This window comes from Chiloscyllium plagiosum, unplaced genomic scaffold, assembly GCF_037043375.1.
Source record: "Chiloscyllium plagiosum isolate Xiang-an unplaced genomic scaffold, Cpla_swu_hap1 HiC_scaffold_16, whole genome shotgun sequence".
Lineage (NCBI taxonomy): Eukaryota > Metazoa > Chordata > Chondrichthyes > Orectolobiformes > Hemiscylliidae > Chiloscyllium > Chiloscyllium plagiosum.
In genome coordinates this window covers 45625305-45650718 of record NW_028270154.1, presented here as the reverse complement: position 1 = coordinate 45650718, position 25414 = coordinate 45625305, and the positions used below count along the sequence as shown (strand labels likewise).

General features: G+C 37.3%; 1 protein-coding gene across 3 annotated transcripts in view; it reads right to left on the bottom strand.

Annotated features, from left to right (window-relative positions):
- Positions 1–25414, bottom strand: part of LOC122556662 (pro-neuregulin-2, membrane-bound isoform-like) — a 691404-nt gene that overhangs the window by 29428 nt on the left and 636562 nt on the right. For all 3 annotated transcript variants that reach the window (XM_087995354.1, XM_087995352.1, XM_087995353.1), the window contains exon 5: positions 9269–9327. In XM_087995354.1, coding sequence (XP_087851480.1) covers positions 9269–9327 — 59 coding nt within the window. The remainder of the gene's footprint in view (positions 1–9268; positions 9328–25414) is intronic.

Sequence of the window (25414 nt, the reverse complement as noted above, 5' to 3'; positions counted from 1 at the left end):
GGAAATATCAAGGTATAATGGGGTAATGCAGAACTGCATTAAAGCATATGAGAGGCTACAGTGGAGGGGGGAAGTTTCATTGCCAGTGACCACCACCATAGCCTCCAGTGGGGGAGTACAGAGGAGTCAGGTCACCATCATTATATTACAATGTCAGGGCTGAGGGCACAGAAAGTGCAGTTGGAAACAAAATTCAATGTGATGGGTCTCCACATTGATAGTGGGTTGTGAGAATGAGTGGAAATGGGTTGTCGGAATAGTGTAACGTTAAAGTGGGCATGGAAGCTCTGGGCTTGGGGAGTGAGTACTTGGCAACTAGGTAGATCCAAATGCTGATGGTATCCATAGTAGTCTGCATCCCCTGGCACCACTTGCCATTCACTAGATGCTAATAAAACCGGAAATGGCAGCAACAATGCCAAGGTGAGCAGAGTCGGTGTCAGTTTGATGGGCGAAGGTGCAGGATTCCTGTCTGCTGGAGGCTAAGTCACTGACTGGTAAAAAAACAGTTAAACATAATTTCCAGTAATTTCATCGTTCATTTGCAATTCCTGCAGAGTGAATGCGCTAAGCTTCAAGTGCTGGTCGAAGGTGATTTGCACCGTGCCATTGGTGCTTGCAAATTGAGCTCAATGATGTAGAAGATCATGGCAATGTCTTTAAAAGAGGCAAATGCCAGCCAAAAGTGACTCCCAATTTTTGAAAATTGGAAGGGTGCTGTGGGAGGCAGAGATGATTTGTTTCATCATTCATCTTGTAGGTATGAGAATGAACTCAACTGAATGAGTTTCATTGTTGCTGTGGTCTGGGATGCAAAAGGGGTTGGAACTCGGTGGGCACACCCTTTTTGATGGAATATGAGGGTGACTCTGCTGGCACAGCACCTTCACCAAGTTGTGCACACACCAACATATAAACAGAAAGAGATAGTTTTAAAGGAAGAGTAGGGCCAATCAGAGACCAAAAAAGGGATTTACATGTTGAGATGTTAAATAAATGCATGGCATCTGTATTTATAAAAGAGGAGGATGGTGCCCAGGCCATAATTATAGAGGAAGAAACCATTTCACTACAAGTGCTCAAATTTATAAGGAAGAAGTCTTGGATGGACTGTTGGCATTTCGGGTTCACAAAGCACTGGGACCAGATGAGATACATCCAAGGGTTTCTAAAAGGAACAGTAGAATTTGTAAAGGCACTGGCCATAATCTTCAGCCTTTGCTAACATCACAACCTTGCTCAAGAAAAGTTGTAAGGATGATCCTAATGATTACAGACCAATTCAGTGGTGGTGAAACTTCAAGGAATAATTATTAGTGATGGAATTAGGAGTCACATGGAAAAAGCGTGAGTTGATTAGGAAGAGCAAGCACAGATTTCTAAAGGAGAAATCTTTAACTAACTTGCTGAAATTTTTGAAGATGTTATAGAGAGGGTTGATGACAGTAATGCTGTTGATATAGTACATAATGGTTCCCAGAAGTTGTTTGTTAGAGTATCACAGAACAGACACTGTGAGGAAAGTTATACTTCATGGTATGAAAGTGGATACAAAATTGGCTGAGTGATAGGTAATGGTCAATGGATATTTTTCAGACTGGAATAAAATTTCTAGTGGAGTTCCCTAAGGGTTAGTATTCGCATTCTTGCTTTTCTGTATATATATTAATGATCTGGATCTTGGAGTACAGAGGACAATTTCAAACTTTGCAGATGACAGGAAACTTGGAAGAATTGAGAACTACAAGGAGGATAGTGTTGAATTCCAAAAGAACATTGAGAAGTTGGTGGAGTGGGCAGACAAGTACCAGATGAGGTTCGATGCGGAGAAAAGTGAAGTGGTGCACTTTGGTTGGAAGACCACTAAAAGACAATACAAACTATGGGGTACAATTCGAATGGGGGTGCAGGATAGAGGGCTCTAGATGTATATGTGCACAAATCATTGAAGGTGGCAGGACAGGTGGAGACAGCATGTTAATAAAGCATACAATGTTCTCAACTTTATTAATAGGGAAAGAGAGGTTGGAGCAAGGAGATGATGTTGAACTTATATAAGACATCTGTTAGACCTCAGCTAGATTATTGTGCACAATTGTAATAGGAAAGATGTGAACGCATTGGACAGAGTGCAGAAGTGATTTTCAAGAATGCTTCCAGGAGTGAGACATTTTGGGTGTGAGGGGAGATTGAAGAGGAAGGGACTGTCCTCCTTGAAGCAAAGCAGGCTGACAGGAGGTTTAATAGAGGTTTGCAAAATCATGAGATGGCTGTTTCTGCTCATAAAAGGAAAACCAACAGGGTACAGATTTAAAGCAATGTGCAAAAGAAACGAAGGTGATGAGAGAAAAATTTCACACAGCAAGTAGTAGGGCATGGAATGCAGTGCCTGGAAATGTGGTGAAGGCTGGTTAAATTAGACATCCAAAAGAACATTGGATGATTATCTGGATAGAAATGGTGCACAGAGATATGTGAAAAAGGAAGGAGAATTGCACCAGGTAATAGAATCGATGCAAGTACGATGGACCAAATAGCATCCTTCTGTGCTCTAACAATGTTGGGATTCTGACGCTGAAGCTACATATATGACAGAGACATAGCCCTCATTATTGGGGTGCTGCATGCCTCACTGTCTGGGGATGTGTGTAGCCAACATCTGCAGGTATATCATTCACAGCTAAGAAGCTATTTTGCTCATTATGTTCCTAACACAGGTCATTTTCAGGAGGAGTCATGCACCCAGCTATTGGAGAGCTGTTCGCTGCTTTAAATCCTGCTGGCTGTGAAAGGGACTTCTGCTTTCCATGGGATGGGCTCCTTCCAGAGAGTGACAGGTGACCTGTGTGGAATCTCACTGTCACGCACCCACAAAATTTATCAGGATCATGACTGATGCCATCTGTACAAGATCACGCCAGTTCACGTTGTTTCCCCCCATGGTGAGGTTAGTTCTGCAGCCCGGGTAGTAGGATTCAGGAACATAGTTGGGTTGCCAATGGTGCAGGTGCCATTGGCTTCACACAAGGGGCCAGAGAGTCATGTCACAAAACTGCAGAATTCATCAACAGCAAGGGATTCCATTCCATTAACATCCAGGTGGTCTGTGATCACTGGTACGACTTCCGGGAGGTGTATGCCCACTACCCTGGTATTACATCTTTCAGCTCTCTTTTGTACCTGGATTGCTTGAGGGTCCAGGTGCCTAGCAAGGCTGGTTACTGGACTACAAGGGCTACCCACTGTGACTATGGCTCATGGCAGCTTTGTGCAATCCTCTAACTGATATGGAACACAGATACAATGCTGCCCGTTATGACAGAGCAAAGGACAGGGCTGCCAAAGATTTGGTTTTGCTATTTGGTCCAGCCGGGGTGGGTTGCAGGAATCTTACTGTATAGTTCAGAGAGCGTGTGCTTCACCATCTATCATGATGGGTTTTGGACAATTCGAGCTGGAAATGAGGTAATGTGTTGAATGCTGAGAATTTGGCTGGTCAGCAGTCTCCCAAGGATATTTGGCAGGAGTAAACCCTCCTTGTATATAGCTGAGCTCAGCTGTATTGGTCACTAAAGGCCAGACAAGACCAGAATGACTCCTGGTTCCAGTAGATGACAGCTGGCTGAAGCAACTAACATTGACTATAAAATAGTCCGTGATCACCATGCCATCATTTAGTTTGCATTGTGGAGCAAACTTCAGACTCTATTCATTTTGTTTGAACTTGCTTTCATTGACTGTGAATAAAAGCTCATGTTTAGAATTGTCTAATTGCTTGCTTGCCTGTATGTGATGTTCCACTACCAGCCAATAACTAACTAAGGGGAGACAGGAGGCACTGGGGACAGTGTACTGGTGACTCAGAAAAAATGTTTAAGCAGGACGTAGGCAAGGTCAGTAAACCTTAGAGCCTGGTGATTAAACAACTAGGTTGAGAAAATGGGTTGCATGAGAGAGGTCTTGGGAAAGAAGCTTTCAGTGAAAATTGATGAATATAGCACTTCACCAAAAAAAAAGTAAGGTTCAGCCCAACATCTCTTAAGTCATGAGATGGCAACAATGAGAACTCAGCATTAGAATATATGGTGAGAATCAGATTACCCAGGCCCACATAACTGATTTTAACTCACATTTTGTATTATACATTAGCAAAATTAAACGAGAATAATGATTCCTGGCTGCAAATTAAATTTATACCTGTAGTAAGCAAATGAGTAACGTATGATCCACCTTCACAAAAACTATATTCCGAATTCAAGCCAGCAGGTTATTTCAACTGAATCCAGAATCAAACCCAAGGGTTAATGTTTTAAAATAGAAATGTACCAATGTGCTCAGCATAGCTTTTTTAATGAGCTTGTTAAAGTGCAGTGAAGGATACCACTGATTAATACTTTTAAGGAAATTTACCAATATATTTGCTGAAGGACTTGTAGAGGAAAGTAATCACCTGCCACAGATTAATATTCAGAGAAACTTGAGACTTTGATACTGAAAATAAGAGGAATACTTTAGATGCTGTATAAACATGTTTGACAAAACAAACATGATGAGTTCAATGACCTTTACTTTTGCTTTGTTCATTTGTTTTTGCTCAACATGTTTGTGCATGCAACTAGTAATGATGAAGCAGAATATGAGTAATTAGGTTACTGTGTGGACCTTGTCGGGATATTCATCTTCAAAAAAAACTAATCAACTCCTATAAAGATCAAAAGAAAATTTTGTGCGTGAGATTTAGAGCTCATTCAGCAGCTGGAATGATTTTAAACTCCTACTTAACAATTTCATAGAGTAAAAATTCAAGTCAACTTTCTGCCAGTCTATTCAACTGACCTTTCATTTGAGATTAAATTTTGCAAAGGCATATCAAACGATTCAAGCAATGCATAATTATGTCTGCATAACATTTCATTTATTTTGTTATAAAGGGTATTTTTTTTTCATTCATCCAGGACTATATGTGATAAATCACATTTCTGCCTTTTTGTTGTGTTTGATATTGTATGGAAATTATTCTAGGATTCTTTGACTCACTAGCTTCATTCTTCCTCAGTCCCTCAGTGGGTCGCAGTGGCACTGGCAGGACTTACTTCACTGTTTTGTTGAAGAGATATCTGAACCAGGCAATACCAAGTATGATGCTAATGCTGAGTTACAGCAGAGATTTGAAATGCCCCAGAAAAATTTCCATAAGAATGAAAGACATGAAATTCAATTTCTCATAAACGCTCATACATATGTATTACTCTATAGCTAACACCACAATACCAATGAAAAAAAACCACTTACCCTACTGACATTGTGCTTTAAATTCAAATTGTTTGTTTTTCTTTTGATTTCCTTTCGCGAAACAATATTTTAACTCAAATTTAAATTGAAGCTTGTGGCTTCTAACAATTTCAAATAATCCAAGGTCATGTTCAGCATAGAATAAAAATATATATTCACACAAGACTATTACTGATACATCATATGAAGGCCTACACCTGTAGTTTATGGTGAACTTTGTATCTACCATCACATTTGTTGACTAAACTGAAATTTCTGGGATGAAGAAACAAAGATTATATTTTGGGATCCTGCAGATGTGACTGTGTAGGGCAGGGGGCAATATTTATTGTCAGATATATGTGGCGCTCTTGTGATGAGTGGCTGTTGAACCAAGAATAAACTTTCTTCTGAAGATGCATCACAGAGCAGACATGGTAGAGAATGATAGAGTGATCTACCTTAAAGGACTTCTGAAAAGCTGAAACCTTGGGGTGATAATGCAATATGGTTTTCATCACAAATACATAATTTGTGTTATTGGCTGGAGGTATAATTGAAAGTACAAGCTGATAATCAGATTTTAGAGTGGAAAAAGGAATTTTAGGAGTAATAAGCTTTTAATTGTACAAGAATAATGCACTCTAATAAATTCAAGAAGGACGATTTGGGGAGTTAAGGGATCTTTTAGTGGAGCAAATGATCAGGAAAGTGGAGGCAAAGGCAGTTCCCATAATGTCTTGATCCTGGACATAACCAAGTCCATAAGATCTTGTAATGAACACGAGAGATAAGAACAGAGAATATCAAAGTAGGATGTCAGAAGAGGTGGTGGTAATTAAGGATTCTGGGATCACTCTTAGACTCAAGAATAATCTTGAACTTATATGATTCTCTTATAGAGATGTGGTACTCCTTGTGCTGTTGAATAGTTAATGAAGTTAACAGATGGAGATGCTTTCAAGTCTGCAAACTTCACATTTGAGAACACAAAGGATGTTGGAATGGAAGATTTTAAAAAATTAAGCAACATTGGGTAGTTGTGATCAGAGGTGGAACTCAAGCACCTTTTTCAGAACTCAGCAGTGGCAGTAATATTATTGCAGATGGAAACTCAAAGGGTGCAGAGTAGGATTTACACGGGGAAGTGGTCCTGGAGCAGGGAGGGAAAGTATTTTCCCAAAGTGAATGACAAAAGTGATATAAGGCGAACCAAAGTATTGCGTGTAAAAAAGATAAAGTGGTGATCAGAAATTACCTTGTCACCAATTAAAATCTTTAAGGTGGTGAATCCTTGGATAGCATTGTCAAATGGGTAGTGAAGTGTGTGAATGGGGTACGTTGAGTGAGAGGACAGGGGAGAATTAGGTGCAATTGGATTAAGATTGGGAATAAGAAGTTACTCCATGCTAAGGCTAAAAAAGGAAATCTTGGCAAGTAGAGTAGAAAGAGCAAGAATTACAAAAAGAATGCTGGAAGATTGGGAGACTTGATTGACAAAGAAGATATCAGTAACATATGGATTATATGGTATGGCATAGCATGGTGGAAGCCATTTCAGATTAGATAATTTTGGTAAAGGATAAGCAATCATTGTCTTGTAGCTGGATTGCTGCCAGCTCATGGGTATCAATAAACTCAGCCAGGATAACGGCACAGAGAGTGCACATTCTGGAAAGCCACGGAGAGCTGAATTTTGGTCACCCATGTAGTAGTCATAAAGGCACGGATTGAGAACAGGCATGGATTGTTAAAGAAATAAGCCACCGGTGAATGAGTTGGAAGAATATTCACTATGAATATGAGATCAGGAGCTAAGAATTCTACAAGAGACAAGAATGAGTAGCACTGTGGGTGCAGCAGGGGTAACACTTGGGTAGTACAGAGAGTTATATGCCAGGTAAAGACAGATATGAGCATAATATGACAGCATGATGAAAGAACACCAAGGGGTAGCAGTGAACAGGGCAAAAATGTATGTTATAAATTGAAAGGGTAAAAAGGTAGCAGTAAGGTTAGTGACCTCAGGTGCAGAACAGCAAGCAACATACAAAAGTAGGTTAAGGTTAGATTCTGTTATGATGCAGAAAGAGCTCATTTGGTCCAATGTGTCTGCACCAGCTCTTCAAATGAGCATCATTACCTACTGCCAGTTTCCCCATACCCCTGCACATTATTTCTATCCAAATAATTATTCAATACTCTCCTGAATCTTTCAATTGGATTTCAATAGAGACTAACACATGGTTTCACAATTTCTATGCACAGAGACTTAGGACATGGTAATTTGGAATCCTGCAACAAGCCTATTCATTTGTCTGGATCTGATGGAAGTTCAGGGCTGGTGTTAAGAGTTAACCATTTTACTCAAGCAACATTATTTTTCATTCATGAAGTAAAATGATTCACTTTCATTAAACAAACATCGTACGAGGAAAATTGCTACAATACTTGATACAATACTGCAACTAGAATTAAACCCAGAAAGAAACTAAATGAACACTTAAACTAGAATTGTAAATACTGACTCATCTTAGAGTGATTTTTCCCAGTTAATATAATCTTCCATAACTTCTTCATGACTGTATCAAAATTCAATAATATTTCCAAGTTTTATCTATGTTGTGTTTCTTATAGACATTAGCCTACAACATGTTCCAACTAATCAATTTAACTCAGATTATAATCAGAATGACAAAGTTTTACATAAGTTAGTTCTTCTGTTAGTGCAGAAGTATCTTAGAAAAAATAAAATTGATTTGTTTGCAAAGTAATTTACACCTGCCATTATATTAATCTTAGAATGTTGTCTAACCACAAATAGCTTGTCTCCCTCTGCTTTGGATGAAAGCATCTCTCAAATTGGATGAATACACTTGCAAAATATTTCTACTTAATTTGCAGAATGAAGAAGAAAATTGCACAAATAATTAATGAGAAATAAATATACAGTAACCCATTCTCAAAATATTTTTGCATAGGAAGGTCACTGAAGAGAAATTGCATACAAATCTCAGAAATGGAAATATTCAGTTTGTTTATCTGCATGTTAGCTTTCTGATGTTTAAAGTTATAATTTTTCTTTCATTTCAATAAGTATAATTCTATTTCCATTACTGATCACATGTATAATATAGTCATTTGACTATTTTTGCATGACAAGTTGGTTTGAATCATTTTAAGATATCTATTAAAGCAGTATAATTTGCATGAAAATTATAATTTGCATGAAAAATTGGCAAACATTTTACCTTATTTGTTTTCAAATGCTTTGGCACAAACATGCAGGTGATCTGGAATTCATGGCATGGAGAGATTTCACTTCTCAGTCATAGATGCTGGCTCTCTCTAACCTCAACTCAAAAGAAAATCTTTATCCAAACATTATTTGGAGAATCTAGTGTCTGACTCATATACCATGTCCCTCAAATGGTGTTATTATTTCAGTGAAGTCAGAGTGCTATCTTTTGGTATTGCTTTCTCTAACCTTTGCTGTCTTTCATGGTCAAGGCAAGGAATTAGGCATTATTACTACTAACTGATATGTATCCATGAGTATTTTACTTGACCAAATGGTTAGCCAAAGCAATTGCAAGTGCAATCTTGCATCAGATTTATTGGAGTTCAAGAGATTTAGATTTCTGGGCATACTATAGTAAAGTGTATTTAAATTGAATGTTATGAATATTCACAGTTACAACATTTTCAAAAGGGCAATAATTATTTATTATTATTTTTATTCAGGCAACTGTGATTCCTAATCTAGTGTTTGACTGAAATAGGAATTCTAAATGTCCAGTAAGTGGCATTATCCTCCGAATTTAGTTCCCTTATTCTACTCTGAAGATAATTGGGTTTAAGTTTTAGGGGGAACATATGGGATGGTGATACAGGAAAGACAGGTAATAGCATTATCAACAGAAAGCAGCAGCAGAAATAGCATGCTATGTTTCAGTAATAGCATGCTTCAGTTTAAGAAGAGAAGAAATGGACGTACTGTAGAAACTGGCCATTACGTAGTGTTGGCAGCGATCACCTGTAAATTCATTTGGACACCTGACAAGAAAAACAAAAACCATAGAGAAAGAAACAAGATAGAAAGGGTTTAACATTAGAACAGAGCATTCAAGGACACATATCCCAAAAACATTGATGAAACCACTGGATTGTTCAACAGCAGTAGAAATGTTTTCAAAATAACATTTTTTTCAAAATGTAGTGGTCTTTATATGCTGCTTCAATCAAAATCCCCAACTCCAGTGCTGTCACCAAGGATACCTAGAAGTACTGCAACACTTCCTTACAATAACATACTTAGATCAGGTTTATATGTTCTCAAGGGTTCAGTCTCCAAACATCTTTGTCCGAAGAATCCAGGTTGGCATCTAGGGGAGGAAAAGGGGACAAATCACAAAACAAATGTAGGCAAATGCTAGGTCGAAGTTACAAAATAACTTCATTCCCCAATGGGATCATTTGTGTTATAATGAGAAAGCAAAGAAGCTGCTGAAATAGTATGTTCCTTTTTCCACCGCTAGTTTGGTAGGTTCACTAACGGTTGGAACAGATTATTTCAGATTATTTTAATGAGAAATGAAAACATACAGAGTCAATAATTTTTATTCCAGTTCAATAAAATATGATGACTAATTTTGGATAAACACAAGTAAATATTTTGTGTTGTGGTACAAGTAATTTACCAAAACAACACTGATAAATCTGCACTATATATTTCTGAGAACTGCAGTAAAAAAGTAAGAACAAGCAAAATTATGGAATTTGAAGTAATTCAAGCTGCATAGACCAGTCACCTTGAAAGTGATACTGATATATGAAGCTATTATAATTGAATGAATGAAGTTACCATACATCATGTACTAGAAATATAAATAGCATTTAATAATGTTAAAGGTTTAAATAAATACTTAAAATACATATATGATTTGAAGTAACACAATGTATGGTTTCATGAAATTGTATTAACACCTTTCATAATATAGTTTTGCAAATTAATTAGGCATTAGGTGCGGAATTTTTATAATGGGTACAAATTAGTAGTTGTATTAACAATCATTTGTAATAACCAGCTACATAAAACTGATTTTCAAAGGGAAGTCATTCAAATCATTGGTTATATATTTCGCAGGATTCTGAATTGAGTTTCATCGCATTGTGGAGAAATCTGTTTGGTACATGGAAAGTTGTGATAAACAGCACTTCTTTGCTTTCCCCAAGTACTCTGGGTCAAAGTTCGGAGGGGTGTGATAATGTTATATTATCTGTAATCTCTCTCACTACATATTTCCACATTATTTTGTTTCCTACATCCTTTAATTTGCTGAAAATCTATTTAGAAAGATAATGGTGGCCCATATATTCCAGGCAATATATTTGTGGATGAACAGAGTGGATAAACTATGAACTAAATACAGATTTCCGAATCTTGTAATCTCAAAACATTATTTGTTCGTTATATTTTCCTTATAGACCTCTAGAAATGCTCATTTGCTCTTTATCTTCTTTTGCCTAATTTCAAGTAATTTGCTAACTTCTTTCTGTTTATTTTCCTTCCCAATTCAAATTTATCTAACCTGTATAATATATAACCTGTATAATTTCCTAATATATGAAAAGTCTGGTTCAAGTTATCCTTTAGTTAAAATAAGACATGATAAATATATTGGGAGAACTCATTCTATAGAGTGACAAAATAAAACCATCAGTTAATTTGAACAGGTTGAGGAAGTGACTGTTTCAATCTGGTTTAGTAACCTCAGTCTGTGAAAGTTTCCATCTAACAATTTAACATTTGCAGTATCAAATTTCATGAGCTGAATCATATTACAAAGAACTTTTGCTCTTAGCTGTATTTTTGCCGGAATAAAAGGATTTTATATGGGACTAAATATAAAGTTCATGTTCAATAAAGGGAAATTATTATCAATTTTTCAGTGATTAAGTAGTTTATAGATACAATAATTCAGTGAGAATTTGAATAACCATTTGCATTGCCCTATGAAAAAATAGAAATGGTGGCTGTTGGCAGTTGAAATTGCAAAAGGCACTTAATATAGTGTCACAAATTAAGATGTTTAGCAAAATCTATACTAAGGAGTAAGGGACCAGTAATAGCATAGATACAAAATCGGTTAAGGGCTAGATAACACAGATGTTGTGAATGGCTGGGTTAGCACTGGGACCTCTTGTGAATTTGATTTGAATAATGAATTGAACTTCAATGTGCAATACAGAATTTCAAAAATTGCAAACGGCATAAAAATTGGAAATGCAGTAAACACTGAAGAAAATAATTTCTTCATTAATTAGGCAGGGGATGGTACAGCTGGACACATGGCAGGTGAAATTCAACTGGAACAATGCCACATTTTGATGGGAAGGGCGGGGAGACAATGGCACAGAAAGAGTTAGCTCTAGAAGTGTTTTGACATTTTTTTTGAAATTATCGGGGCAGGTTCAGAAAGCAGAGACCCAATGACTTGTAAATTGAGGCATAAAGTGTAAAAGTCAAGAGAAAATGCTAAATCTGCTTAAAACATGAGCTCTGCCTCAGGTGGAATACAGTGGGCAGCATGCTTGAGGAAGAACGTAAAGGTTTCAGATCATTTATAGAGGTGATTTAGGAGAATTGAAACAGGAATGATAGATTACAATTACATAGATAAATTAGAGAAGCTGAGATATGTTCTCCTTCAAGCAGAAAAGAAGTTATGAAGGGCTTAGATGAAGCAAATGAAGAGAAACTGTAGGTTTCTGTGGAGAGGGTTCTGGAGTGGGGCATATTAGTTGAAAGATTGCTGATTGAATCAAGGGCAAGCTGTTCAACAGTGCCACAGAGCTACAGACCTTTGCTAAGGCTGTAACTAGAGGGATATGGTGTGTTCAATGGCTGGCGGTTCTCAAAGATATTTTACAGGTGGCTCCTCATGTGATGGTCGGACCTCCAGTCATGATCAAAATGCCCAACAGCTGGATGTGGCTCATAATTATCTACTTAACCAGCTCGCTTAATTGGTCACATAAGTGGGCAATATAGTCATCAATATTTCTGCCATTGACAAAATGGCATGGTGACAGAAAGCTATCAGTGATCCCATTCCCTTCCTGTGCTACTTTTTCATCCTTTGCACTTCCCAGCCCATCTGCAATGTGTCTGGAAAATTTGAACCATTGTTTCCAACAGCAGAATCAAAGATCAATGACCAATCAAGTGAGAGATGTCAGAAAATTGACAAAAGAACTGGCTGGCTTTAGGAAAAACATTTTAAAATAATGAGTGTTTAGGATTTATTAATGATGCCTGACACATTCAAAAGTAGCTTTCAAAGGGAAACTGGATAAATATTTGAAGGAGTAAGAAAGTTAAAAGGATATGGTAAAAAGAAGCATGGAGTGGGAAACTTGAACTGTTCTTAGAAAGTGCTGCATTGACTCAATTGGCTAAACACCCTCATTCCGTGTTGTTCTGATTGTATATTACATCCTTCTATGCAATTATACTATTGTTGAGACAAGCTGTCAAGTATATTTCACCTCAAAACTATTTTTGTTAACGATGTTGCTGAGTAACATTCCTCAGAAAAATAATCTTTGAATTACCTATTAGACTGCTGCGCAATCATGGTTAACGTATAAAATAATTTTATATGTAATTCAATGAGAACATGAATTTGATTGGCAAGCTAAAACAAGACTTATAAGATACCTCGGAAAGATAACATTTGTCCAAATGGGGCTTTGCACTGGTTATTGTACAAATCTAGAAGAAGCTTCTTTCCAAATCATGTTCCTTTTAGTTCTATTTTATTTTGTTTAACAGTGTTTTCTTATTTTGAAAGATCACCTCTGAGCATGTAGGATAGATTTCTCCACAATTGCAGACACCTGGCAGAGGATCAGGTTTGTATACTATGCTATTGGAATTTATTACTTTCTGCACTGAAAATTATTTTTACATTTTAAGGAGAATAGCAGAGTCACAATTCTCAAGACACTCATTCTAACTTTGAAATCTTTGAAATTAAATGTTGTTAAATTCAATGAGTTATGATTTGTATAATAGTAGTTATTCACATTAATTGACACAAATCATGCAGTTCATTTGCTTGCCGTTCTTTTTCATTCACATATGCAGAAGATCAGAAAATAGTGTAACTATGAAGTATATAGTCATAGTTAATTTTGGTGAAATAAAAACCATGATGGCCAAATTATCACACAGTGACTAAAACATGCATAGACTGATGAAATCAGAGATTCAAGAAGCCAACTGAAGCGGATCTTGCCTGCTCCTGCTACCAATTAATGCAGCATGTTACAGAAATATTAAATTCAAGAAAACTGCAGATGAAAAATGTGAAAACTAGAGGAAAGGACATTTAATCTTCAGAAAAATAAAAAACTTTGTGTGAGTTGATAGCATGTGAATTAAAGTATGAAATCTTTTCAAACCAAGGAACATTGAAGTTTATGGAAAGCCATCAATGCAGAATAATATTTTATGATAAATGCTCATCACAAACATTGCTGAGGTGACTGGACACAGTTTAGTATGCTATTTACTTTTTCTCCAAACTTTGCAAAAATGTTCATTTTGGTAATTCTATCAAGGACATTCTATGAGTTGAGATATTCATTCACCATTACTAAGGCCAAGTCCAAACGTTTTGAAGGTCTTTGTTTAGGTACATGGAACTACGGAGCATTTATTAATCCATTTTGTCACAGAATGTTGACATTCTGCCTTTGCCATTTTGACTTACCACATGGGAAATTCCAAGGATCAGCTATTCCATAATGGAAGGCATCAAGCAGGAGTACGGAGGTTCACCCCAGGAAGTTACAGAGTTTAATGGGCTGGTTCTTAACCTCACAGGATCTGGCATTGGCCAGTTAAAAAGCAGTAATAAATAGGTGGTACATCCTGAGTTCAGTTCTCTAGCCCACCTATCCAGATAATGAATGATATGTTCAAAGGAATCTATGGAAAAGTAGTTACAATGTGCGTGAAAAGTACATTTCTGTGGGATTTCTCCCAGTCACCTGGCATAACTTCAACAGAAAACTTGGAGAATTGCCATAAATTGCTGTTTATGCCTTTGTTGCAGGATTTCTGTTGACATTATGGCAGTATACCAATTGAATCCAGAGTTGTGATAGATATCTAATTAATAGGCTCTGAAGAAAAGATATACAGAATAAATATCAAAAAAATCAGAAGAAATGTTATTCATTGTGGTTTGGCCACTGTTTTATAAAAATTATGCGGCAAATAGAGTGATTAAATGCACTGTTATGTAATATCATAAGATATATCCAATCAAACAAAAAAGACAGATTTGGTTTGTGGCTTGTGCAGGTATTTTGAAAGATCCAGGATTTTTTATTTTAACCCAGAGACCCTAGTTAAAATTATTGATGTCAGGTGTTCACAGAATTAGTTTTTGAGTATGGCTCAATGATCTCAAGCATGATCTTGTCCTGACCTCCGATATCGCCACAGTTAAAAATAGCGCAAAATCATTAAATTACAAACTGCTTGTACCAAATCTCTAGTCATTGGTCAGACTGTTTAACAAATGGGCAAGATGATTGTGACATTTTACCCTGTCACAATTTATCATTGAGCATTTCTCATTAATTATACATCGATATTGATAAAATAGCTCAATGATCTGAATTCCAAACTAAACATGTCAACTTCAGCAATACACTGCCACTGTCAGTTAGGTTTTACGCTAGCATAAATCAACAACTTCAAACTGGGAAGACACAAGTCAAGACAAGTAGTAAAATCTTCAGGAATTATTAGGGATTTAAGTGATGCTATGTTCCTATATTAATTTTCTATTGAAGCAAACTTTCAGGCCTTGACATAAGACATTGTTTCTGAGGAATTAGCTGTTTTCGGTTGAAATACAAGCCTTCAAAAATCTTGAGTAGACATAACTTTGAACTGCATTTGGTGACATAATATCAAAATCTACTTGCTTATTCAAACAGACTGTCTGGCCAATGACAGAAACATTGTAGAATTGTCTTGTAATTCAGTGCTCTGTTCCTACCTTCAACAATGGTATATTGAAAGACAGGACCTAAAAAAAAGTATATGAATCATACTATCAATGTAAATTTATCTCTGTGGAGCAATAATAATTTGTTGCTCATCTTTGCAAGATTTGGCTTAAATCTTACTCAATGGCGTTGTTTTCTTTAACCACATATGGACTTCCTAGAACTGCTCTTCAAATTGATTAATTAAATAGCCTCATTAATTTATTAAGATAGTTGTGATATTGGCTAGTGGAGTAAATCGAAGATGCTTCTTTATATCGGTAAACAGGAAGCGATGAAAGGTAAGTACCAGCACAGTTTGTTTTTTTATTGCTTGAACTTAAACTAATTTCCTTTTGAAATTAGTTAAATGACATCAACTAAATTTTTTGAAGACCATTTTTCGTTTAACATGTGACATGTGTCCAGTCGCTATCAGAAGGTCACCGATGAGAAAGCAATGTACAGGGAGATGTCATGCTTGGTTTTGTGGTAGTCATACATTCTGTTTGTTTTGTTATTATTCCCCCAATCAGACCAGACACCTATTCTTTATAAACCAGTAATCAGAACAACAACCTTTGAAAAATGGTGTTAGTTACACGGCAAAAAGAACACAGGTTCCATCACCTCTTCAGTCAGCATTCAGTATTTATAAATAAGCTACACAAATTCAGAATACATAATGACATTTCTTCTATGAAAAACTGAAAATTTACTTTTTCAGTACTAGGATCATAGAACACTTCAGATTCTTATAATTTTAACAGTGAGTTGCTAAAAAAATGAGTTACCAGCAAGGAGGCAAGGTTTTCCATTTTCATAAGATTTCAGGCAGATGGTTTTTATTTTCAAATATTAAACCAAGTCATAAGCAAGGTTCTATCTGTCATCAGTTTTAAAATGCTCAGTGCTTTTATGTAGTAAGTAACTGTAAGTGAATCAGAGGTTTCCGTAGAAATCTGTGTTAAAGTCAGAGTTAGGACCATTCAGCCATTTTGTTTTACCAGGAAGAAAACAATTTGTACAATTTGAATGACTACAGCATACATGTATAGCACTGTGCATTTCTAAATTAAATAACTTAAAACAAAATTCATCACTAATTATAAAAAACAATGCAGCATACCTCCTTACATTAATATATAGAAAAAAATCTCACCTGCATTTATAGATTGACCAGGGTCCAACTAGTGGCAGGTGTTAGTCAGTGCATGGAGCTTCACAGACACTGACTGGCCAACTCCTGCCACCAGATGGAGCACTTATGTATGAGATTGGAACAGGATAGTAAGGAGGAGGGAATGGAATCAACAATGAAGGGAGCAACCTTGGAGGGAGACATGGACAGAATGGGTAGGGAGAAAGCTGGGCCAGGTGCAAGTTGGGAGGCCAAGCTGTGGCACGGACAGGCCAGAAGACTGCAGGTTAGCTAATGTGGTGCCATTGTTTAAGAAGGGTGGTAAGGACAAGCCAGGGAAATATAGACCAGTGAGCCTAACCTCGGTGGTGGGCAAGTTGTTGGAGGGAATCCTGAGGATCAGGATGTACATGTATTTGGAAAGGTAAGGACTGATTCGGGATAGTCAACATGGTTTTGTGCATGGGACATCATGTCTCACAAACTTGATTGAGGTTTTTGAAGAAGTAAAAAAAGAGGACTGATGAGGGCAGAATGGTAGATGTGATCTATATGGACTTCAGTAAGGCATTCGACAAGGTTCCCCATGGGAAACTGATTAGCAAGGTTAGATCTCACGGAATACAGGGAGAACTAGCCATTTGGATACAGAACTGGCTCAAATGGTAAGGTCCTAGGGAGTGTCGATGAACAAAGAGACCTTGGAGTGCAGGTTCATAGCTCCTTGAAAGTGGAGTCACAGGTAGATAGGATAGTGAAGAAGGTGTTTGGTATGCTTTCTCTTATCAGTCAGAGTATTGAGTACAGGAGTTGGGAAGTCATGTTGCGGCTGTACAGGACATTGGTTAGACCAGTGTTGGAATATTGCATACAATTCTGGTCTCCTTCCTATTGGAAAGATGTTGTGAAACTTGAAGGGGTTCAGAAAAGATTTACAAGGATTTTGCCAGGATTGGAGGATTTGAGCTATAGGGAGAGGCTGAACAGGCTGGGGCTGTTTTTCCTGCAGTGTCGAAGGCTGAGGGGTGACCTTTTAGAGGTTTACAAAATTATGAGGAGCATGGATAGAGTAAATAGACAAATTCTTTTCCCTGGGGTTGGGGAGTCCAGAACTAGAGGGCATAGATTTAGGGTGAGAGGGGAAAGATATAAAAGAGACCTAAGGGGCAACTTTTTCACACAGAATGTCGTACGAGTATGGAATGAGCTGCCAGAGGAAGTGGTGGAGGCTGGTACAATTGCAACATTTAAAAGGCATTTGGATGGGTAGATGAATAGGAAGGGTTTGGAGGGATATGGGCCAGGTGCTGGCAGGTGGGACTGGATTGGGTTGGGGTATCTGGTCGGCGTGAACGGGTTGGACCAAAGGGTCTATTTCCATGCTGTACATCTCTATGACTCTAAATAAAGGAAGAGGGGGAGAAGCAATGTAGGGAACAGGAAACTCAAGGAGGCAAGGCTGGGAGATGGGTGGAGAGGAGACACAACAATGTTAAACTGTAAAAGGCCAATGAAATTTGACAAAATAGGCCTTAAAAATAAAAGAATGTTAATATGAAACCATGTTAAGTGGGGTTACTTAAACAGAGGATTTACTGTATATTGATTGCTGTTAACAGTGGAAGATCCATATCTCACAGAAATAAGATTAAAAACAGAAAACAAAAAATTATCACAAGAAGCTGTGTACTATTCTCCTCATCATAGAAAGAGGCCATTCACCCCTTCAGTCTGCACTGACCCTCTGAATAGCATCCCATCCAGATCCAGTCCCATCCCAGTAGACCCACATTTCCCATGGTTCATCCGCCTAACCTGCACTTCCCTGGACACTATCACCAATTTGCCGTGGCCAATCCACCTAACCTGCACATCTTTGGGCTGTGTGTGAAAACTGGAGCACCTGGAGGAAACCCACATAGATACAAAGAGAATATGCAAACTCTACACAGTAAGCCACCCGAGGCTGGAATCAAAACTGGGTCCCCCTCACTGTGAGGCAGCAGTGCTAACTACTGAGCCACCATGTCGTCCATTAAAAGAAGAATATTATAGCTGAAATGCATAGAACTCTGCAGCAGAGTATCAGTTTTTTCAACCAGATAGGTCTGAGTTTAAATCCTGTTCCTGATAATCATTCAAGGACAAGTTTTATCAACGGTCCACCAGATTATTAGATTGAAAGCTTTGAATGGTTAACAATTCTATTTTAGGGATAAAAAGATTAATAGTCCTCTCCCACAGAAACCATACCACCTTCTTTCACAAATCTGCAGTGTAAACCTATGAGATCAGGTGGTCTTTCTTCATGAGCTGAAGTCAAAAGGATGTTGCTGGCAATACTAACAAACCTGGTGTTGTGTGATTTTTAACTTGATACTAACAAAGATACTGAGAAGGGGTTGGGCGGCTGATAAGAGAGAGGGAAATTATGGCAAAACACATGTAAATTTAAAACATAGAATGATTAAAAGGTGCTGATTGATATTTGATCAGTTTATAATGTCTTGCAGAATTGTGGAAACATCCTTATTAACAAGGCTATCATGAGGTTATATTGAATTACAATACATTCTCCAACTGAATGATAAATCCAAATCTCCTAAATGTCTCTAATGCTGGTATTCATTTTAATAGCAACTCCTGTGACTGTAAAGCTGATGGCCTTTTTTGTGTATGGCTATGGACACAAGCAATGCACTGTAGATCAATTTCTGTGATGTCGATGGACCCTATGTCAAAAAGGCAATACCAGTTATAAAATACTGCTGCAAAATGGGTCAAAGAGTTTAAAAAAAAGCTAATGCATTGTCAGTTTGTGATTTTCTGAAAGTACTACAATTAATTGATTATCAACTATGTAAACAGAGAAACATACTTTTAACCAATCTACTTGCCACAATCATAAGTGCTTGAATTTGAAATTCTTAAGTGCCTTCTTCGGACAAAGTTACTGAAAAATAGTATCTATCTTTAAATTTGAATCTAAATAACTAGATGAAAATATTTGCTGCAAAGACATGGAAACATTCCATTTCGTCTTTATTGCAAAATCATGAGAAGACTGCTTGGTACCAAAACTATAAATCGATATGAACTACTTGATTAGTCTGAGGGTCATACCCCTTGTTTTACAAATGGATGTATTGTTGCACACGTCGTGTATTGCTCTGGACATATCTGATCATATTTTTTAGGAGAGTTCTGTTTCACTACTGTGTATCTAAGAATTAGTCCTTATTAGTTTTCATGATTATCTTCTAAAGGAACATCATTAACAATTCGACAAGATTGGTAGCTAGTTTCCATCAACATGAAGGATCTAATAGATAGGATTACGAGGCTAATCAATCACCAGATTGAAGGTGATGCAAATAACATTTATGATGTTCTTTTCAAAGTTATAAATAAGGGAAAATGATTACTATTGGAACTAATTAATATGCACAATTCCCTTTGAAGTGTAACTTCTATAATGAGAGACAGAGTTCTGAAGTCACATGCGTATTTTCTTCTATACATAAGTCATAGAGAGAAAATTAGAATATAGCATTGGAAAATTGTTAAATAATTGTAGTTTTGTGAACAATTTTCATCATAATTCTGTTGTGTCATTGCTTGTATGTTTGTAATTGTAATATGGGATGCTGCTTTCCTGTGTAATTTTCCATGTGAAGTGTGAGAGACAGAGAAAGAAGTAAGGGGTGGCATTTCATTAGCGCCTTCAAGAAATTGGTGAGAGTCCAGCATTGATATAAATAGAATTGTTTTCAGTCTAAGCAGCTAAGGTTTCATGATATCATCATTTACAAGAGTCACTTATTGACTGTGTTTAGGAAATATACATTTTCCAGAGACTTAAAAGATTTCTTGTCTCATTGTCTTTTTCTCATTGTCTTTCCTTCCTTAAAATTTGATTTTCGAATATAGCATTGCAAACTGGCATCTATTAATTAACATTAAGGCTGACATCATCAGAAACAGATCTATAGATATAAGAAACATGTCAACCATTCAAAGGATTACATAAAGCCATTGTCTGGTGAATGTGGACCAGGCAAAAAAGGTTTCCTATTATGCAGAGGGAATACGGAATTCAAAACACTGTGGTTAAATAAAAAATCTGAAAGCAAGAGAATTATGCAAATATAAATTCAATAGCTGTAGGGAAAGATTAAAGAAGCTAAATAGTCAAGTTAACGTAAGACCCCACATCTATCCCAAACTGCTGCAACCTGCTATTTTGCTGTAACCATGAATCAAATCTCTGGGACCTGCATATATTATTTCTCAACATTTTTGTCATTACTGCTTCCTGTTGTCACTCCATTATAGGTTCTATTTTTTAAATATCTCCTGTCCTCCATTTAATCACATATCCATTTTCCCAGGCTTTGTTTTCTTATAAGCTGCTGAACCTGTTACACTTCCTATTCTAAGAAATGGTTAGTGACCCAAAACATAAGATTAGATTTTACCAGCTAAAAGATTTGCTGGTAGGATTCCGGAAAGAGTGTCATGTCCGCTACCTATTTACTTGTTCCACAACAATTTCACCTGCCGCTTGGGAGGCATTGATGAGTCAGTCCATGTATAGAATGATCGAAGTCCCTTAAGTGACCAATTAATGACCACTTAAAAGCCTTATCATGCCACAGTTGAAATTTAACTAGCAGTACAAGAAGTTCATGTCAAATCAACAGCTTTCACTGTATGGGTTGATGGTAGGCTACCCAAAGGTGCCGCCTTTTTCACCACATGTTGCTTTTCCCTCCAGGCAGTCTACACAATCTCCCACGCAACCCTCTAAGTTGCTCTGATACTGCCCTCCCACCTAACTTTCATTCCAAGAGTTTTGTAGTCCCAGCCCTGGTCACTGCATTTGGTAGTGTTACAAGAAACAGAGTGCTGCCAACCATTAGACTGAAGGGGTATCTCTCGCCCAGATTTGGGCAAATGTCTTGTCTTAAAACAAATAATGGTTCTCTGGAGTTAGATCACATTAGAAGGTGATGCTGGAGTGGGTCCAGGCTCATCCCTGATTCTTCTCTGGGGACTGGACCACAGTGTCCCATTAAATCCAATCTATCATGCTCTAATTTCCTCTCTTTTTTTCTGATTTGCTCAGTGTCTGTAGCATTTTCTGCTTTCATTTAGATTTTAAGATCTGAAGTATTTTGCTTTTTAGTGCACGTTTCAAATCTTGTTTAATTGATGAACCATACTTCAGTACTTTGCACCTACATTATTTAATACTATGCTAGTAGATCATTTATTTCCTCCCCGATCATCTTAATCAACACAGCGCGATCTTCTCCTGACATCTAAACACTCTCACTCACATACACAAGCCAAAAGTTTAAACAAAAGTGAGAGTGTAATGTGATCAGGAAAACAATTCTTGTCCAATTAACCAAGTTATAGAATCATCAAATTACAACTCCCATTATCATCTTCATGAATTAATAAAATTAGTAATATTAAAGGTTATTTGAAACATTTCTTTTCCACAAGGCTGAAATAATGAGAAGATACTTGCAGAATAAAAACATTGATTGAAACATACGAAAATTCACAATAAATAAAACCAGTTAGGAAACTTAGAGTAGCTGATCCAAACAAGATTTTGAAAACCAGCCACTGATACAAAAACAGCTACAAGAAGCCCCAAAATTTAGTTAATTCATTTTATAAGCTGAAAATTTACACCCGTAGGATTAGAGAGGTATGATCTTTCATGCTTGTGTAAATCTCAGAATCACACAGTAGCAATGATTTGGATTGGCAAAATGCACAATGGGGAATTTAGCTCAGAACTAAAAATATTAAATTGATGCAAGGTAAATTGTATTGGTGAGGGAACTGTTATAGCATATAAATGAATTAACATTTTTGAGAAATATTTTACAAACAATATAGATGTTACCTGAAATCACTTCAGATAAGAAATGCTTCTAGTTTGCACAGAATGATTTGTTAACAAAACCTTTGAACAGTGTTATATTTCAAAGTGAAAGATTTAACAATAAATAAGAAACAGCTGCCTTTTTTTCTTGTAAAATGATAAATAAGTATGCAGCAGGAATGTATCTATTCAACATGACAGCTTAGGCTTCAAATCCCTACAGGCATCAATTGTATTATCTGATTTGTTGTCTCTTGCTATCTCCCTCGTGAATAAACTCCATAAAGAGTGGGTATGAAGGGTAACTAATTGCTAGTTTCAATTTGTATCCTATTTCTTGAATATTTCTTCCAACACTTAGCCAAAACCAGAAATCACAAATGCCATACTGCATATGGTTAAGATCCATATACCCTCTGCATAATACAAGCGCATCTATTTAGATGTTACATAATGAGTACTGAAGGTGCCTTTTCTGTAAATGTTTTTAGTTTTATATCAGAATAAACACCACCTACACTTGGACCATTTTCAGATAAGTATTCATTTAGTAGTCAGACAAAATGAAAGAATCTTATCTCAAGCTGTATTTTTAGCCGGCCAGTTACATAACAGAATACAATTTTGAATCTTGTCCATGAGACCCACTTCCTATTCATTCAACTGCTTCTGTCCTGGCTCTCATGTTAACGGATATTGGTACCAATACCTCCTCCTTAGTTAGTCCCTTTTTCTCTCTCTGAATTCATCAATCATCTGGCCTCTTCTAAAAAAGTCAACCCTGGCTCCTCTTCCTTGTAAGCTACTGGACCATCTCCAACCTGACCTACCACTCCAAGGTCCTTGAACATGTTGTCACCATCCAAGTTATTGCTCATCTCTTCCAAAACTCCATGTTTGGGTTCCTCAAATCAATTTTTTAGTTCTGCCATAACACCAAAATGATAGAAATGAATTGTATTTTTATTCATTCCCAGGCTGGGAATGTCTCAGACTAGGCTTCCAGCATTTACTGCCTATGCTGAATGGGCCTGGGTGGTGGTGAGCTGCTTTCTTGAACAGTTATAATATAGGAGCACCCACTGTGCTGCGAGGGAGAAATTCCATGGTTTTAATCCTATGGTAGTGAAGGAATAGCCTCCCAATATAGTTCCAAGTCAGGGTGGCGTAGGTTTTGAGAGGCACTTGCAGGGTTGTATTTTCATGAAACTGCTGCCTTAACCTTTGAGGTAGTAGAAATCATGGGCTTGGAAGATTCAGTCTGAGGAGCCGTGGGTGGGTTATTGCTGTGGGTCTTATGGATGACCTTGCACAGCAGTAGTGGAGAAAGTGAATGTTAAAAGGATAGTTAGATTGGGTGCCAGTCAAGTGGACTGCGTTGGTCTAGATGTTGCCCAACCTCTTCAGTTGCAGTTTCACTCATTCAGATAAGTGAAGAGTAGTCCATCACATCATGAATGGTCAAGATTAGAGTGGTGCTGGAAAAGCACAGCAGGTCAGGCAGCATCCGAGGAGCAGGAAAATCGACGTTTCGGGCAAAAGCCCTCATCAGTTCATCATGAATTTTGCTTTTAAGGTGATGGAGCTTTTGGGCATTGTGAAGTTAGGAGGTGATTTACTTATCATAAAATTTCCATGTTCTGACCTGCTCTTGTAGTCAAATTATTTATATGACTAGGTAGTAGCAACCCTCCAAAATGTTGAAAGAAGGGAAATGTGATAAAGGTAAACAACTCCTGCTTGCTATCTTTGACATGTCTGCAGCCTTGGTCTCTGTTGACCATACCATCCTCCTTTCTGTAGCCATCCAGATCACCACCTCTCTCCCCTCCTCAGATGTTACTACATCCTCAGACTGCTTGTCTGACATCCAGTACTGGATGACCAGAAATATCTCCCAACTATATTAGACACAAGCCATTGTCTTTGGTTCCAATTACATATTTTGTTAACTAGTGAATGATTGCATTTCTCTCCCTGGCAACAATCTGAGGCTTAGATGCCACATTTACTGCCAAAATAAGCTCCTTCCATAGATATGCACCATCACCAAGGAAGTCTGTTTCTACCTTGTAACATTGTCCAATTCTGGCTCTACCACAGATTGCTGCTGCCCAATGCCTTTGCTCATGCTCCTTGCCATCCATGCCTTTGTTATTCCCAGACCCAATAATTCCAATTGACTGTTGGCTCTACTTCCCACATTCCATCCTCAATAAAAATTTGAGGTCATCCAACTATGCCACTCTTCCTAACTCACACCACCTCTGTGCTTGTTGATTTACATTGGCCCTTGTTTTAATAATATTTTAAAATTCTCACCCCATTTTGAAATCTCTTCATTGCCTTGTTCATTCCTACCTCTCGAATCCATATCAATCTGAATTTATTTTTATTCATTCATGGGGTTTATTGCCTATCCCCAAGTGCTTAGAGGGCAGCTAAGGATAAACCACATTGGTTGTGGGTCTGGAGTCACATGTAGGGCAGACCAAGTAAGGATGGCAGCTTCCTTCCCTAAAGGATATTAATGAACCAGATGAGTTTTTCCTGACAATTGACAATGGATTCATAGTCATTAGACTCAATTCTACATTTTAAAAATTGAATTCAAATTCATCTGCTATGATATGATTTAAACCTGGGCCTCCAGAACATTAACTGAATCTCCAGATTAACAGTCCAGCAATAATACCACTAGGCCTTCACCTTCCCCTTAATTATTTGCACTCCTCGAATTCTTTCCACTTGAGCATCCCAGATTATAATTGTCAAAATCCTACCCTCTTTGGCTCTTTAACTTGTTTTCTTCCTTTAAGGTGTCTGTTAAAGCCTTCTGCACTTTCCAAGTTTTTTTAGGCATCTGGCTGAATACCCAGAACAGTAAGACATAATAACAGAAGTAGTCTGCTCCACCATTCAATGAGATTATAGCTAATCTGATAGTCCTCATCTGGTTTATGGCCATAATACTTATGTGAAGCATATTAGGACATTTTACTATGTTCAAGGTGCTTTATAAACAT